Raw genomic sequence first — 18,138 nt, 5'->3', positions numbered from 1 at the left:
TGACTGGGTATCTTAATTTTCTCTACAACAGAGACTGACAAACTTTCTGTAAATGGCCAGATGGAAAATATTTTAGGCCTTGCAGACTACATATGGTCTCTCTCACATATTTGTCTTTGTTTTCGTTTAGAAAAAAAAAAAAAAAACTTTTAAAAACGTTAAAACCATTCTTAGCTCAAAGTCCATACAGGAACAGTCAAGGCCTAGATTTGGCTGGCAGGTCTGTAGTTTGCCTTATCTAGAAGATGGGAAGAATGAAGTGGAGTTAAAGCTGTAACTGGCAAAGGAGCAGCAGTCAATCACGGTGGTCATCCGGGATATGTGTTCAAATGCGACTACTGATTGGCCTTATTTTGTCTTCATTCATCACAGTCAGATGCATCTGATGTTGACACTCTGTCAAAATATTTACATTTAACAGACGAACATAATGGTCTAGCTATTAGTGCCAATCCAGATCTTGAATGTCAAAAACAGTTTTGCTCTTTACCTGTCCATAGGGAGAAGGCTGTACTGACTTCTCTCATTACTATTGTTCTGACTGCCCATCTTAGATGCTCTATTAGATACACTTTACAGCAAGCAGTTTAACAGGTCTCTGTTCTGTGTTTTGCCCTCCTAGCACAGTGAAAAGTTGGTGACATTGGAATTAGACTCATGTCAAATCCCAATTCTATCATTAGTAAGTGTAGTCTTGTTTGTGTTATTTGCCTCTTATTGCTATTTATTTATTTATTTATTTATTTATTTATTTATTTCCTTTCCATTTTCACCACTAATTAGAGATAAAAATATTTCATGGCAGGAGGCAATATAGTATGGTTATTGAGAGCCTGGGCTCTGGAGTCAGACTATTTGGGTTAAAAACCCCATCTATTAACTGAGTAACTTTAGGCAAGTTACTCAACCTTTCGTGCTCTGGATTCTTTATAGATAAAACGGAAGTAAGAATGTACCTGCTTCAGGGGCGCCTGGGTGGCTCAGTTGGTTAAGCGTCCGACTGCAGCTCAAGTCATGATCTCGCGGTTTGTAGGTTTGAGCCCTGCATTGGGCTCTGTGATGACATCTCAGAGCCTGGAGCCTGCTTCGGATTCTGTGTCTCCCACTCTCTCTGCCCCTCCCCTGCTTGCACTCTGTCTCTCTCTCTCAAAAATAAATAAACATTAAAAAAATTAAAAAAAAAAAAAAGAACGTACCTGCTTCATAGGTTGCTATGTCTGAGACATAATTGACATATAACATTGCTATAACATTTAAGTGTACAATGCAATAATTTGATATATATATATATATTGCAAGTGTGTATTCTTAATATTATTTTTTTGCAATTTGAAAGGAGATCAGCCAGCTATGAATGGCTTTAAAACATTTTGCACTTTCTGAAATAGGAATTGCTAGAGGTTCTAGTTTGGAAGAGCAAATGATAAAAATATTTTCTTTTTTAAAATGCTAGAGTCAAATACCTTCTTTTCTACAACTTGCAAATTAGAAACAGAATAGAAATATTGGATTAATTATGAGATAATTACACCATATGAGATATTGTAATAAAAATTATTTTCAAAAGACTGCTATGAACTTGTTTCAATGACTGCTAAATTAAGATATTCTGTGCTCAAATGTAGTGAAATAATTCACGCATTTATCACTTATATTTTGAACATCTACAGCATCCTACATCCAGTTCTAAAATCTGGGAACCTGGTGTGAGGCAAATAGTCAAGGCCCTGCATTCATGGAGCTTATATTCTTTGAGGGAACACAAATAATGAAGACAAACAGACGTACAATGTCAGGTGATAAATGCTCTGAAGGAAAATAAAGCAGTAAGTGCTATAGGGAGAAAAGGATGTGTTAGCAATTTCATATAATATTATGACAAGCTGCTTCATGTACAAAAAAAGCATAGTGGTGCCTGGGTGGCTCAGTCGAGTAAGCATCCAACTCTTGATTTCAGCTCAGGTTTTGATCTTGGTCATGAAACTGAGCCCCCGAGATTGGGCTGGGCGAGGAGCCTGCTTAAGATTTTCTCTCTCTCCTGGGGCACCTGGGTGGTTCAGTCAGTTGAGTGTCCAACTTCGGCTCAGGTCATGACCTCTCAGTTCGTGAGTTTGAGCCTTGTCGGGCTCTGTGCTGACAGCTCAGAGCCTGGAGCCTGCTTCAGATTCTGTGTCTCCCTCTCTCACTGCCCCTCCCCCCTCTCTCTTTCAAATATAAATAAACATTAAAAAAAAAAAAAAAAAGATTCTCTCTCTCCCTCCTGTGCCCCTCCACTGCTCTCTCTCAAAAAAAAAAAAAAAAAAAAAAAAAAAGGAAAGAAAGAAAGAAAGAAATAAAAAGGAGCTAGAATGGATTAAAAGGAGTTTGATTAAATATCCCCTTATTGTAGGGGCGCCTGAGTTGCTCAGTCGGTTGAGCGTCAGACTTCAGCTCAGGTCATGACCTCACAGTTCGTGAGTTCAAGCCCCGCGTCAGACTCTGCTGACAGCTCAGAGCCTGGAGCCTGCTTCAGATTCTGTGTCTCCCTCTCTCTCTGCCCCTTCCCTGCTCACACTGTGTCTCAATAATAAATAAACATTAAAAAATATATCTTCCTATTGCATTGCCCTCTCCTCTCCCATATTTATTTTTTCTACCATATTTATTTTTTCTACATATTTATATTGTAGAAACCATTTAATTTTAAGTTAAAATTCAGTATGAGTAACAAGATCATCATAGGTTTCCCTGTAAATTATCAGCCTACCTTTTTTTTTTTTTTTTTTAATTTATCTATTTATTTTGAGAGAGAGAGATCATGTGCAGGGAAGGGACAGAGAGAGGGAGTCCTAGGTGGGCTCTGTCCGCACTGTCAGAGCAGAGTCCACAGCAGGGCTCAAACTCACAAACCGTGAGATCATGATCTGAGCTGAAATCAAGAGTCAGAAGCTTAACCGAATGAGCCACCCAGGTTCCCCACATTTATTAATTTTAAAACGCACAAATAGGGGCGCCTGGGTGGCGCAGTCGGTTGAGCGTCCGACTTCAGCCAGGTCACGATCTTGCCGTCCGCGAGTTCGAGCCCCGCGTCAGGCTCTGGGCTGATGGCTCGGAGCCTGGAGCCTGTTTCCGATTCTGTGTCTCCCTCTCTCTCTGCCCCTCCCCCGTTCATGCTCTGTCTCTCTCTGTCCCAAAAATAAATAAACGTTGAAAAAAAAAAAAATAAAAAAATAAAACGCACAAATATTTGTTTATTTCTGCAACTATAGTGAAAACTCTACACTTTTTTTTTAAGTTTATTTATTTTTTAGAAATCTCTATACCTGTCGTGGGGCTCAAACTCATGATCCCAAGATCAAGAGTTGCATGCTCTTCTGACCAAGCCAGCCAGGGGCCCCCAAAAGTCTAGTTTCTTAAGGAAATTTTTGTAGGATCTGCTAGTGAACAAAACGAATTTTCTGCCCTTTGGTGCTTCGTTCTCACAGAGAAGAAGACAATTCATACATATATACCTATGTACAAAGTCAGTTGGTGATAAATTGTCCTGGAGAAAAATAAAGCAGATTAAAGGTACTATTTTAGATAGATTGATGAGGAAAGGCCTCTAAGATTAAAGGGGAATTGAATTAAGTTTAAGAGATTTGGATTAGATGCACTCCTATTGCATTGTTCCCTCACACTTTTGTATCCATCATTACATCGTAAAGAGTTAGACATTCTGTGGAACACAGCTACTACTATAGCTTTTTTTTTTTTTTTGACACATCAGTGAAATTTCTTAGTCTTTAGTCTGGACCAAATAATGTTACTATATTATGAACATGAATTTACTTCCTTACCATGTGCCTCTCATAAATTTTGCAAGACACATCTTTTATTCCTCTGCACCAATAGATAAAACTTTCTATACTATTGGGGCACCTAGGTGGCTCAGCCCGTTGGGCAGCAGACTTCAGCTCAGGTCATGATCCCATGATCCTGTCTGTGAGTTCGACCTGCATCAGGCTCTGTGCTGACAACTCAGAGCCTGGAACCTGCTTCAGATGGTCTCTCTCTCTCTCTCTCTCTCTCTCTCTCTCTCTCTCACTCTGTCTCTGCCCCTCTGCCACTCATGCTCTGTCTCTCTGTCTCTCAAAAATAAATCTGTAAAAAAATTAAAAAAAAAAACCTTTCCATACTATTAAATAAATTTTTAGTCTCAAATATGATTATATTCACCAGTAAAGTTGAAAACATAGTTCCCCCACTCATTCTCTCTCTTCGAATTTATAAGAAAAGTAAGAATAAAAACACACGGTTAGCCTCCTTCTGACAAAAAGAAAATAAGACTGGGCAAAGTGACATTGACCTCTCCATAGAGATAGGAAAGACAAAACTTCAGAATGCAAAGGTTAGGAAACATCTATCACATAATGCTATTTGTTCAACACCAGATGGCACTCTGAGTTAGTTATAAATTTGTCTAGTGCAAGGCTTATAGAGATCTTTAAAAAAGTAATTTGCTCACACTTCAAAAGAAAACATATTTTCTGGTCTTATCATTCCAAGTCTATTGACCCAGAGACTTAAAAACACATATTTTATGGACATAGAAATGATACAGAGGGAAGGAAATAGTGCTTGGCAAAAAACAAAAAGCTTTTTAGATAAATATTTTTGTTACAGCATACTGGATGCTAATTCTTCAATGAATTGAAGTAGTGAAGTTACCACATTCTTTAACAGAAATCCCCCTAATCCGTGATATATCTTTCATTGCCTTCATAAATGCATCTGGGGCATACTTGGTTCAGGAATATCCTGTTCCTAATTCTTCCATATAACTCCATATAATAACTCACTATCTAGTTTTCCTTCCCCTGTTCCTTTGGCTTAAAGAATTTAAATATCTTTCAATTTGACACTTAAAAATTCTGAGTAAATCCTTAAATAATCGTTTCCATTCTTACTCTTCTGGTGGATATTCTATCAAACAAAGGTATTTTTTATTATTATTATTCATTTCATTCTTGAATTAGGAATCTGAACTACATGCTTTCTGAATATAAGAACTTCAAATAACATCTGACACCTCCATTTGTTATGGCTTTTTATCCCTGGGTTTCTATAAAAAAACAAGATAGATCTTTGTGGTATAATAAAAATTTATATATTTGGGTTTTCAAAATATTTTTAAGGTTTTTATTTTTTAAGTAATCTCTACACCCAATGTGGGGCTTGAATTCACAACCTTGAGATCCTGGGTTGTATCCTCCACCAAATGAGCCAGCCAGGCACCCCTATGATTGGTTTTTGCCCTGAGTTTGGTCCTTGGCTCCCATAAAACCCTTGGAATTTCTGGAGGGACTGAAGTGTCTTTTGTTATTCATAACAAGGCTCTTTCCCTTATACCTGAGCTTATGGTAATTAAGTGGTTGTTGGTGGGCCCTTCGTTTGAGGGGGGGCTGGCTGTACTCAAGGAACTTTCCAATTCTTTCCCCCCCCCCCCCCATCCACTACCCTCCACTCCTCAGGGGAAGGGAGGGGGCTGGTATTGATTTTACCACCAATGGCAAATCATGCCGTTGATCAATCATGCCTAGCAATGACACTTTGATGAAAATTCCTGAATGACAAGTTTTTGGGGGAGCTTCTGAGTTGGTGAACATTGATTTGCTGGGATGGTGGTGCACCTGAAGAGAGTATGGAAGGTCTGGCCTAACCTTGTCCCAACCTACCCCATGCATCTCTTTCATTGGCCTGTTCCTGAGTTGTATCCTTCATAATAAAGCTGTAATTGTAAGTACAGTATTTTCCTGAGTTTAATGAGTTTTTCTAGCAAATTTTTGAACCTGAGGGAAGGTCATGGTAACACCAAATTTTGTAGTTGGCAGGGCAGAAGTGCAGGCTGTTGTCTGAAGTAGAGGCAGTCTTGTAGGACTGAGCCCTTAATCTGTGGGGTCTATACTAACTCCAGGTAGTTCTTGTCAGAGTTGAACTGAGTTGTAGAATACCCAGTTGATATGAGAGCATTGGAAAATCAGTTGTGGTTTGGAAAAACAAACGGTCCTTCTTAAGCCTTCTTGTGAAATAATAATATGCTGTAATTTTTGTACTCGTAGAATGAGAAACTCTATAATGCTAAAAAAGGTTATAACGAATTTCAGTAATGGTTTTAAACTAACGTGATTTTAAATACAGCTGTAATATATTTGGGGAAAAACATAAGGGGGAGATGTTGTTTAGTCTAAAACAATGCATGGGCAAACAGAAATTTGTTTTGACCTTTGCAAATGGGGATATCTAACAGTGATACCAAAGTAAAAACATGACACACCTTTATAAACCAAGAGTTTTATACCATGTTCAAAAAATTGGAGAAAAGATAGAATTTTATGTCTTATGGGCAGGGACCTTGTCTGTATCCTGTTACCTAGACTAGTGACTGACATAGTAAAGGATGAATGAATGCAGTAAAACCAAAACAGAAAATGAGTATAACATAAAATTCACAGAAGTTTAACAATTTACATAAGACAATAATGAAATATCAGGCTTTATCCAGGCTGTTTGAGTATTGTCATTGTGGTAGGCTAAAAAAATGATCCTATATATCCAGGTCAAATCCCTGGAACTTGTGAATGTTACCTTATTTGGAAAACTAACTCTTTGCAGGTACAATTTAGTTAAGGACCTTGAGATGAGATTATCCTGGATTATTCAGGGATGGCCTAAATCTAATCACAAGTGTCATTATCATAGACAGATGAGAAGGCAATGTGAAGATATGGGCAAAGACTGAAGTGATATATGGGGTTCCTGAGTGGCTCAGTTGCTTAAGTGTCCAACTTTGGCTTGGGTCATGATCTCACAGATCTTGAGTTCAAGCCCTGCCATCAGGCTCTCTGCTGTCAGCACAGAGCCTTCTGTGGATCTTCTGTCCCCCTTTCTCCCTCTGTCCAACCCCCCCCCCCAAAAAAAAATATTAAAAAAAAGACTGAGGTAATGTGGATGCAAGTCAAAGAAGCCAAGGAACACCTGGAGGTACTAGAAGGTAGAAGATAAAGGAAATGAACTCTCCTTTACAGTAGCCTCTAGAATAAACATGGTGCTGTCCGACTTTGGACTTCTGGTTTCCAGAACTGTAAGAAAATATACTTTTGTTCTTTCATATTTGTGGTAATTTGTTACAGCAGCCTTAGGATACAAATACAATAGCTGATCTTTGTGGGTTCATAATCATGTTTTTTTTTTTTTCTTTAAAAAGTTTCTTTGCAGGAAGAATTTTTGAAGTTTTCCACATGGCTAAGACTCACAGGCTGGACCCAGTATAGAGGACCTCCCATAGGGGCCCTCTCATGTAGAAGATCTCATAATTTACTGATCTTAGTGTTAAAAAAGAAATAACATGTCCCAATGGAGTCACTGGTGCTAAGTCCACATCACCAAACGGAGACTTACTATCTAACCTAATTGCAGTTTCAGCCTTTCCCAGGAATATAATCGTGGTAGGTCAATCAGGAATTTCCTGGTTAGCACTAGTGAGGTAATCTGCCTGAAAGACCCCCTTCCCCAGAGATAGGTTTATGACTTCCTTGTCCCACCTCCTTTGTGCCTTTTAAAGCCTTCCATTTGTACAGTATCTTAGAGTTCCTTTCTATTTGCCAGATGAGATGTTGCCCAATTTATGAATTGTTGAATAAAGCCAGTTAAATCTTCAAATCTATCCAGCTGAATTTTGTTTTTCAATGGTAGCTTTCAACCCTAGGCAAGGGATAGACTTGTTTTGAAGTCAAAAAGAAAAGGTATGAGATTTACTTGACAATTTAAGCAACAAAAAACAAGTTTGGGGTGCCTGGGTGACTCGGTCAGTTGAGCGTCCCAACTCTTTGATTTTGGCTCAGGTCATGATCCCAGGGTTGTGGGATGGAGCCCTATGTCAGGCTCCGTGCTGAGTATGGAGCCTGCTTAGGATTCTTTCTCCCTCTTTCTCTTTCTCTCTCTCTCCCTACCTCTCCCCCTCTCTATCCTTCTCCCCCACTCTGTCTCTTTCAAAAAAAAAGTTTGAAAGAATATCTAAAGGTATGTCAATTATTTTAATTGATATCACATTGAGTCATGAAAAAAAGTATAGAACTTGTAAGGCTGCATTTACCCATATATTCTTAAAAATTTTTTTTTAATGTTTTTATTTATTTTTGAGAGACAGAGCACCAGTGGGGGAGGGGCAGGGAGAGAGAGGGAGACACAGAATCCCAAGCAGGCTCCAGGCTCTGAGTTGTCAGCACAGAGCCCAACTCCAGGCTAAAACTCACCAATGGGGAGATCATGACCTGAGCCGAATTTGGATGCTTAACTGACTGAGCTACTCAGGTGCCCCTTTACCCATGTATTCTTGATCTACCTATACTGGCCATCCCCCATTATGTTCACGCCATACATTTCAGTGAACAGCCAGCAGGCATACTTGTTAAGGTACTATCATAGACATCACAATTAGGACCAAAATCATCACTTCTGTAACTAAGCAATGAAGCATAATGAAGTTGGAAGATTATGATTACACTTAATTCAGACATAATACTTTTGTTTGAAGTACTTTCATTTGAGGATTCCCTTTAAAAAACCTGTCCAGTGAATTCTGTGCTTACCATAGGCTGTACTATATTAAAATTGAATGGTGACATGATTGTTTCACTTCATAATGGCCTTTATTTTGTAAAACAATTTGAAACAATAAGGTAAAATTCTACTTCAAAACGAAAATAAAAAAGTAAATTTCCTAAATAGCTTTCTTTGATTCAAAATAAATCAAAACCCACAACACTATAGATACCATATCTTAAATTTTAAAGTTAATTTTGGATTTATGAAGAATGACTTCACAGCTTTTGCGGTATTTGTTTTTGCAACTAACTTTCATCCTTTTATGAGGTAATGAAACAACTCATTTGAAAATAGGAAAAAAACGTCAGAAACAGACGTTCTAATTTTGTAACTTGGTAACACAAATTTGACACTTAGCTAGTTGAATATGAAGGATCCAAAAAGGTCTGCGTTGTTCCAATAATTGCTTCGATTTTTAAAAATACCGTATTTGCCCTTTGCCCTTAACAAATAGATCTCAATGTCCTCAGTAAATAAATATAAAGGCCTGACCCCTTCAACTTACATAGCGACGCATAAAGGGCTATTATTACCACGAGCGGCACAATGTTGTCATTAACAGCACTTCCCCATTTTCAAAGCCACGGCAAAACACCTCCGAACTATTTCAAGTTTTATGTTCTCTCACTTTTTTTATAAACACAATTCTTGTTTTCTTTGCAATGAACGTTCTGCGTTCGGTTCCTTTTTTCTTTCAATTCTGGATGTAAACCTCCCAGTCACACGATTCATATGGGTTCCTGATCAGTAGCCTAATTTTAAGAGGACATAGTTAGGCCCTCACTTCACCGAGAGAGGCACACCTGTCCGACCGGAAGTTGCGATGACGCTACCATCTTTATGTAAACATCCCAAGCACTTCGATTCTCTTTCAGACAGTCTTTTTTTCTTCTCCGTTTCGCCACGATGGTGGCTACAGTCCCGACGCGCTGTTTCCACCGGCCAGTGAGTCTCTATGAGCGTCCCTAACCCCCTAAAGAAACAGGTGTGGGGCAGGGCCAAACCCTCGAGGCCAGCAGGGGAGGCGTCGCGTGGGCCTGCACGGCTGTTTAACTACACGTGGGCCGCGCTGACCCGGACTCTGCGCTCTGGGGCCGCCGGTCTTGGGAGCACGCGCGCGGCCCCGCCGATGAGACCGGCGGCGGCGCGGGCAGCCCGGCGGGGCGGGGCGAGGCGGGCCCGGCGGAGCAGGGGCCGGGCGTGCGGAGGTAGGACCCGCCGGCGGAGGCGGGCTCTCCGCGGCCGCGGTTGCCGCGCTCTCCGCTCGCCGCGCTCTCCGCTCGCCGCGAGCCGGCGCTCCGATCATGTCCTGGTGGCGTGCGGCGCTGTCGGGGACGCGGCTGATCCGGCGCGGGAGCGGCTCGGCGCGCCAGCTCGGCCGGGCGGCCGGAGCTGCGGCCTCCGGGTACGGGGTCGGCGTGGCGCGGAGGCCTCGCGGGGGTCTAGACCAAGCGGTGGGCGCGGGGGCCTCTTCCCCTGGCGCCGGGGTGGGGGGCCCTCGAAAGTGGCGGGAGCTCAGGAAGGGTGAGGGGAGAATGGTGCCCTAAGCGGTTGTGTAGACTGACGGCTCCTGTGACTCTTAGGATGGAAATACCCGAGTCGTGGTCACTTGCCCTCCCCTCCCCCCCGCCCTCCCCGCATAATAAATTGGGATTTCAGATAAACAGAGAATATTTGTTTAGTCTTAGTGTATCCCAAACGTTGCACGAATCATACTTGGACTAAACAGTCACTTGCTCTTTATATGAAGTTCTAATATAATCTAGCGTTCTGCATTTTTATTTGCTAACTAAACCTGACAAGGCTGCTGCAGGAAGTGAAGGAGCCGCTTCCCTGCTAAATGGCCAAGTGTTTGAGGATGGGGATTGTGACTTAGGCTGATGTCGCCTCTGGCTAGACCGAGGATTGCTTTCCTTGTACTTCCCCAGTGCTGTGGAGGATCCACTGCCTGGGCTGATGCTGTGTCACCCACAGGCCCGCGCCGCTGCTCCAAGGTGGTTCTGCCAGCTGGCATATCTGTGCCTGCCACGGTGCATCCATCCTTCTGTCTTGGAGTCTCTTTCTGCTTACTTGGTGTGGTAACTACGACCAGTTCTGAAAGACTCCACAAACTTTTTTTTTTTTTTTTAATTTTTTTTAACGTTTATTTATTTTTGAGACAGAGAGAGACATTTCATGAACGGGGGAGGGTCAGAGAGAGAGGGAGACACAGAATCTGAAACAGGCTCCGGGCTTTGAGCTGTCAGCACAGAGCCCCACGCGGGGCTCGAACTCACAGACTGTGAGATCATGACCCGAGCTGAAGTCGGACGCTCAACTGAGCCACCCAGGCGCCCCAGACTTCTTACTTTTAATGTTTATTTATTTTGAGAGAGAGAGAGAGAGAGAGAGAGAGAGAGAGAGAGAGAGAGAGAGAGAGAGAATGAATCCCAAGCAGGCTGCATGTGGTCAATACAGAGTCCCAGGTGGGTCTCCATCCCATGAACTCTGAGATCATGACTTGAGCCAAAATCAAGAGTCCTACGCTTAACTGACAGAGCCACCCAGGCGCCCCAAGACTCCAGGAACTTTTGATTAACTTTATTGGCTAAGTTGGTGACCCACTTGGGAAGGTGCTAATCACTAATCACGTGGTATTAATTATTTGACTGACAGGTCCTTGGGTGTTTTTTTCCAATGATATGTATTCCTGGAGCATTTAGCATTTTGCCTACTTAGTATCTAGTAGGTGCTCCATAAATGTGTTCTGGCGAGTGGGTACATGAGTACTGAAGTGAAAAGTTGCTTGTGCACTTCTCAGTTGATGTCCTTTTCTTTATTGGGTAATAACTTTTGCCAAGCTTAACCAGAATTGGAGGAGAAAGTTGCTTTCCAGAAACTTATTCTTTTATTTGGGTGGGTAGAGGGTGATATTTCAGATGCATCTCCTAACTCCTCTCACTCCCCAAGGAAATATTCCTGTGAAGGTTCTGTTGAAACTGCTTCAATAGTAAATATTGTAATAGATGTTTTGGGGATGACAATTAGATGTGGGACTGAAGATGAATGGAACTTGTTTTCTTAGTTGATAAACCAGACAGGTTGCTGATTTATTACATTAAAGCACCTTCTTAGGTCCAGGTCAGTGCTACTTACTGCCCCTGCCCCCCTTTTCCCCCCTGGTTTAGGCTCCAGGAACTCAGCCTGCTTTTTTCTTGATTTGCACCCTCTGCTGTCTTCCTAAGTTGGCTGTTGTCTTCCCTAGTTTGCTACTCCTAACCCTTTCCTGAGATAAGTGCACAGGCCCTTTTTGTTTTAAATATTTCCTTGCCAACCATTGGGAAGCAAGGAATAATAGATTGTAAACATTGGGGAGTTCTAATGTTATAATGTTCCCTTGGAGTGGTCTCTGCCTCTAACTTGTAATTACTGAAGGTGATGTTTGCTATAGCATCCTTATTCTAAGTGCATAGGCATGGCTATATAGATCAGTTACTCATCCTCCAAGGATAACATATAAAAATCTATTTTTTTTTAAAGTAAGTTCTATGCCTTGATGTGGGGCTGAAACTCACAACCCCAAGATCAAGAATCACATGCTCTACCGACTGAGCCAGCTAGATGCCCCCAACATTTAAATTTTAACACTCACAGTGAATGAATGAAATGTTTAGAGGGAGATTTTTTTTCTATCAAAACTTGAGTTTTGCAACATAATGGTTAGGAAAATATTTTTTGAAATATTTGAAGCTTCAATTCTTTATCTTACTCTCTTAATCTTTATATAATTTGAGTAATTCTCTTGAAACCTGGATTATTTTATGATTCTTTTGTAAGATTTGTAATTTTACTCTAATTAGTTTGCATCCGGATGCTGGATATGGTTTGGACAATGCAGTAAGGCCTGGCTGATGATGAAAGACAGGTGGATGGGTAAAGGTTTTAGGCATAGGCATAGAGATTTGGTGATACAAAACTAGTCAATTTTTAGTGACTATATTCCTGTTACAATGAATGCCCCTTTTACAAGCTCCCAGCAGCTAGGTTTTGGATAATAAATATCTAGAGGATCCCTGTAATTAGGGAATAATATTAGTAATGTTAAACGTTATTGAACATTTACTGTGATCAAGGCACTGTTCTACTTTTTATCAATTCATTTAATCTTCATAAAACCCTTTGATGCAGGAGTGACTATTATTCCCATTTTACGGATTGGGAAACTTGTAGCTATGGATGTTGTGGTTGAGATACCTTAGTTTCCTTAAAATCTTTGAATCTTTGTAGATTGTTTCACAGGGTGTGCATGGAGATTTAGCATGTTTTTTTTTGTTTTTTTTTTTGTTTATTTTTATTTTTATTTTTTTTTTTCAACGTTTATTTATTTTTGGGACAGAGAGAGACAGAGCATGAACGGGGGAGGTGCAGAGAGAGAGGGAGACACAGAATCGGAAACAGGCTCCAGGCTCTGAGCTATCAGCCCAGAGCCCGACGCGGGGCTCGAACTCACAGACCGCGAGATCGTGACCTGGCTGAAGTCGGACGCTTAACCGACTGCGCCACCCAGGCGCCCCTTTTTTTGTTTTTTTTTAAACTTTTTATTTTTATTTTTTTTTTTCAACGTTTATTTATTTTTGGGACAGAGAGAGACAGAGCATGAACGGGGGAGGGGCAGAGAGAGAGGGAGACACAGAATCGGAAACAGGCTCCAGGCTCCGAGCCATCGGCCCAGAGCCTGACGCGGGGCTCGAACTCACGGACCGCGAGATCGCGACCTGGCCGAAGTCGGACGCTCAACCGACTGCGCCACCCAGGCGCCCCGAGATTTAGCATGTTTTAATAAGAAAATGGGAACTGTATTTTTAAACTAATGGTCAGGTCATAAGATCAGTCTTTAGGACAGTCTGTTTGAAATTTGGTGTTCGGAAATAAGAGTGCACCAGGCTTTAAACACAGTAAATGCTACTTAACCAAATAATTAAGGACATTAGGAGGCTAGTTAGAGAAGCACACAGTCCCTTTTGGTTTTAGTAAACAAATACTTTGTAAACTGATATTTTGTACTAATAATAAGTAAAATTATTTTTTCTGTTTCATAGATTTGGATCTATATCTGCATATCAGGTTTTATTCAAATGGATCTTGTCTGATATATTGTCTTTAATGATATGTTATCTTTAATGTTTAAAGCTACATTGCCTTTTAAAATTCTTTTTAGGATGGGGAACAGCACATCATCATCTTTGGGGACGTCAGCAACTGCTCCTGTGAATCAGATTCAAGTGAGTGATGTGGGAGATGTAGGAAAAAACTTTCCTATGTGGAAAAAGAATTATGTCTTACACATTTAATGTGCTTTTTCAGTATCCGAACTGACATAGTTCAGCAAATGAATTACTAAGTATATATTTTAAAATCTGCTCTCAAAATAATCCATGTGGCAGGAAAAGTTCTAGATCATTTTGGTAGTCACAATTTACGAGATTTATTATTAATAGAGCCTTTACTCCCTCTAAGTTGGATCTGTGAAGTTAGCTCCTCCTTTCCATCAGACCTAACTCAGGTCTACTTTTGATAGCAGTCAAGCTGTTTTTAGCTAGGGATCGTGTTTGATTTTGGCCTGGGAAGCTGTTTAACAGCTTTCTTCCCTAACAGAACTTTGTACGCTGTAGTTACTCTATAAATGATCCCCTCAGGAACACCGTGTGCTGCTGTGTACTATTTTCCTCTCTTTCACTGCAAGCCCCAGTTAATTTTGCCTCAGAAAACTTCTCTTGTGTGTATGTTTTTCTTCCCTTGTAGTCTACATCACATACTCATGTTTATCTTTCTCTGTTCTTCACCACCAACCACCACCACATACAAACATTTCTGCCTTTAATTTATTTGGCTAAAAAACAGCTGATGAATGTAACAGCAATGTTGGAAACCTATTGTGAGGGAATTGCCTCTTTGAAAAGAATACAAAATCATGAAAACTTAGCAAGGTTGAGCTTGAGAGAAGGTGAGAAGGATCACTCGAGGAACTGTCACCGTCATCTTGAGTTTCAACTCACTTTGGAATCTCTTCACTGTTTTTACTGCGTGTCAGCACCTGGGATGCTCAGCTCTCTCTAAATGACGGTTTCAGTGTGCCTATAACCTCAGGCAGCATGGTGGAGGAAAGAGCACACTGGGTTTGGTGTTGGGACAGGTTGGGTAAAATCCTAGTATTGTTAACTTGTCAGCCTCAATTTTCTCACCTATAACATAGATTCATTAATACATTTCCAGTGTGACTGGCTTTCCCCGAGACAGACTTCTTACTAAATATTATGAATAAGCAGAAGAGAAAGCATAAAGTAGACCCATTTGCAGATAGCTAGACTGTGCCTTAAAATCCTTCTGACACCAAAGGATGGATGTACCTTTAGAATTACTTTGCCTGGGTACTCTACCCTTTGATTTTTGGCTTTCATCTGGAAGGTGTTGCTTATGACCCACATAAGAACAAGTTAGACAGATGCTTGGGTGCTAGACCTGTCTGTTCAGAATCTCTTGAAGGACCTGGGCATTCAAATATTTAGAGACAAAAAAGAAAACAAATTTCACAGGTGACACAAATGCATAGCAAAGTCTCATGGTCTTTGTGATAAAGGCCTGGAGAGTTGTTTCCAGACCAGGCTGATCTTAGAATCATCTGGGACATTTTTTTTTTAATAGTTTCTTTTTTTTAAATTTATTTTCTAAAGTTTATTTATTTTGTGAGAGAGTGAGCAAGAGAGAGCACACATGCACAAGCAGGGGAGAGAATCCCAAGCAGACTCCGCATGGTCAGTGCAGAGAATGATGTGGAGCGTGAACTCACAAACCTTGAGATCATGACTTGAGCCGAAATCAAGAACCACCCAGGTGCCCCTTTTAAAAGTAGTTTCTGACTTCTGCATGAAACCCGTTGAATCAGCATTTCCGGTAGTGGGTTTTCCAGGAACAACAGTGTAAGAAGACCTTATCAATACTGTAATAAGATTTTTTTTTTGTTTTGTCTTTTTCTTTTTGTTTTTTACTATAAAGATATACAGGAAGGAGTGGAAGTTGAGGGGTAGGTTGTTTTTTTTGTTTGTTTGTTTTTTAAGCTTATTTGCTTATTTTGAGAGAGAACACAAGCAGAGGAGGGACAGAGAAGGAAGGAGAGACAGAATCCCAAGCAGGCTCTGCACCAACAGTGCAGAGCCTGATACTGGGCTTGAACTCATAAACTGTGAGATCATGACCTGAGCCAAGATCAAGAGTCGGCTGCTTAACTGACTGAGCCACCCAGGTGCCCCAAAGCCTTACATTTTAAAGAGAAATCATGTGTCAGTCCTCACCATTAAAAGTTAAAGACGGTAAGGAGTTAACTTCTGAATACCTACTGAGTATTTAAGAGGCAAGGTAACAGAGTTTAAGTGCCTGGACTGTAGAATTATACTTGCCTGGATTCAAATCCCAGCTTTCCAACTCTTATTAGATGAGGACTATGAGTAAGTCACTTAGTTTCCTCTGTGTCTCACTTTCCCCATCCGTAAAGTAGAGATAATAACTGGACCTTATCTCAGGATTATAATGAGGCTTAAATGAGCTAGTAAAGGTTACGTTAGCTAGTAAAGGCACACAGACATGTTTGCTGGATATGAATGTGCTGTGATTATTGTTATCACTCCATGCCAGCTTTCCATCTGTTACATCCTTTTGACCTAAAAACATCCCTTGGAAATGAATAATATTCTCAATATACAGATAAGAAAATAGATGATGGGGCTTAGTTTGAGCACTGTGTCATGAGACTCCAGAAACCATACCCTTTCCACTATAATCATGATTTCTTTCCAGGAGTTAATGCCTAGAATTAAAATAATTATTTTGTTTGTTTGTTTGACTTCAGGAAACAATTTCTGATAATTGTGTGGTGATTTTCTCAAAAACATCTTGTTCTTACTGTATGATGGCGAAAAAACTTTTCCATGACATGAATGTTAACTATAAAGTGGTGGAATTGGACATGCTTGAACATGGAAGTCAATTTCAAGATGCTCTCTACAAAATGACCGGTGAAAGAACCGTGAGTGTATCTTTGGTGGTGCTTTTCCCCCAGATAGGTGGTGACTTGGGTCACCTAGAGCCTGGACTGTCGTGTGAGGAAAAGTGGGCCAGGTGTTCACTCATCCTCTAAGAATTTTGTGTTGATAAAGAAATGGCAGATCTGGGAACAAGATTCAGAGACTGGATACAGCAGAGTTCATTCATTTTATTTTTATTCTTGGCGTGGTGTGTGTGTGTGTGTGTGTGTGTGTGTGTGTGTGTGTGTGTGTGAGTGTGTGTGTTTTGACTGGAAGAGTGGGGTGATAGTGTTGTCATGAGTGTTTGTGAATCCTTAAGGTCCTCCTGGAGCTCCTAAGATGAAATCCTTCCTCCCTTTACTTGAACAGTACAGACCAGGGGTCAGTCTTCAGGTACTGTGCTAATAGGAGTGCTTTAGTTCTTCATGTTTTTAGATTCCTGAAATTTGTCCAGTAATATGCATTTTTTTCAGTGAAATGCATTGTCAGGAAAATATACAATGTCGCCATTTCCCTTTTTGTTTCTGTTTGCATGGAAGATGTTTAATAGCATATCTTCCCTTTTAGTAAACAAAGAACCACCTACGAAAGAACCACCTAAACGTATAAACAGTAACTATAGACTGTTATTTTACCTTTTATATGCCATAGCAATTAGAAGGAGGGGCTTAAGTGTCAGATTGCCCTAGATTTAAATCTTAGCTCTGTCATTTACTATCATTGTGACTTTGGACAAGTTCCTGTGCCTCATTTCCCTACAAAATAAGGCTAAAAATAGTACCTACCTCAAGGGTTGTGAAGATTTAAGTACATACTTTGTGAAAGAGGGTAGTCTGACATCTGGTGTATAAAACTACCTAGAGTGTGAGGGTGTATTATTATGTGAAATGGTCTTATACTTCTAACAAGAGAGTGATGACCTAATCTTTTGTTTATCCAACAGGTACCAAGAATATTTGTCAATGGAACTTTTATTGGAGGTGCAACTGACACTCATAGGCTTCACAAAGAAGGGAAACTGCTTCCACTAGTTCATCAGTGTTATTTAAAAAAAAGTAAGAGGAAAGAGTTTCAGTGATGTAGGTGCTCATAATGTTGCTAGTAAAATGTTAGTGATTTAAAATGATCATGCCTGATAATGCCTTTTAAATGTTTGAGGATGTTTTAAAAATGTAAATTATCTTTATGGGAAAGTTCTAAAACTAATGAGCAATAAATTCCTGTGGAAATCTCTTCTTCCTACTTGCCAATTCTTGAGCAAAGGGGATGATATTTAAAACTAAAGGGAGTTGTATCAAAAGATGAGGAGAGAATGTATTTTATTAGGAATTTAAATATGGGGGCACCTTGGTGGCTCAGTTGGTTAAGTGTCTGACTCTTGATGTCAGCTCAGGTCTTTATGTCAGGGTCATGGGTTCAAGCCCCGTGTTAGGCTCCACTCCAGATGTGGAGCCTA

The 18,138-nt window shown here is 40.5% G+C and overlaps 1 protein-coding gene across 3 annotated transcripts; it reads left to right on the top strand.

Moving 5' to 3' along the window:
• The first annotated feature begins 9,489 nt into the window (after nucleotides 1–9,489).
• Nucleotides 9,490–17,915, top strand: GLRX2 (glutaredoxin 2). Of its 3 annotated transcripts, none has more exons than XM_025927824.2 (4): nucleotides 9,490–9,570; nucleotides 13,823–13,886; nucleotides 16,508–16,684; nucleotides 17,626–17,915. In XM_025927824.2, exons 2-4 carry the CDS (start codon nucleotides 13,824–13,826, stop codon nucleotides 17,758–17,760), a joined length of 375 nt encoding a protein of 124 aa, XP_025783609.1. In that variant the 5' UTR covers nucleotides 9,490–9,570; nucleotide 13,823; the 3' UTR covers nucleotides 17,761–17,915. The 3 variants fall into 3 exon arrangements, with proteins under 3 accessions (XP_025783609.1, XP_025783608.1, XP_086549678.1); XM_025927823.2 differs by having other exon boundaries at nucleotides 9,522–9,610; XM_086693552.1 differs by lacking the exon at nucleotides 9,490–9,570 and adding an exon at nucleotides 9,812–10,030.
• Nucleotides 17,916–18,138: the final 223 nt, after the last annotated feature.

Source organism: Puma concolor, chromosome E4 (genome assembly GCF_028749965.1).
Source record: "Puma concolor isolate L17-30 chromosome E4, mPumCon1.1.hap2, whole genome shotgun sequence".
In the NCBI taxonomy this organism is placed as follows: Eukaryota; Metazoa; Chordata; class Mammalia; order Carnivora; family Felidae; genus Puma; species Puma concolor.
The sequence above is the reverse complement of the archived record's forward strand: the minus strand, read 5'-3'. Positions and strand labels throughout refer to the sequence as shown.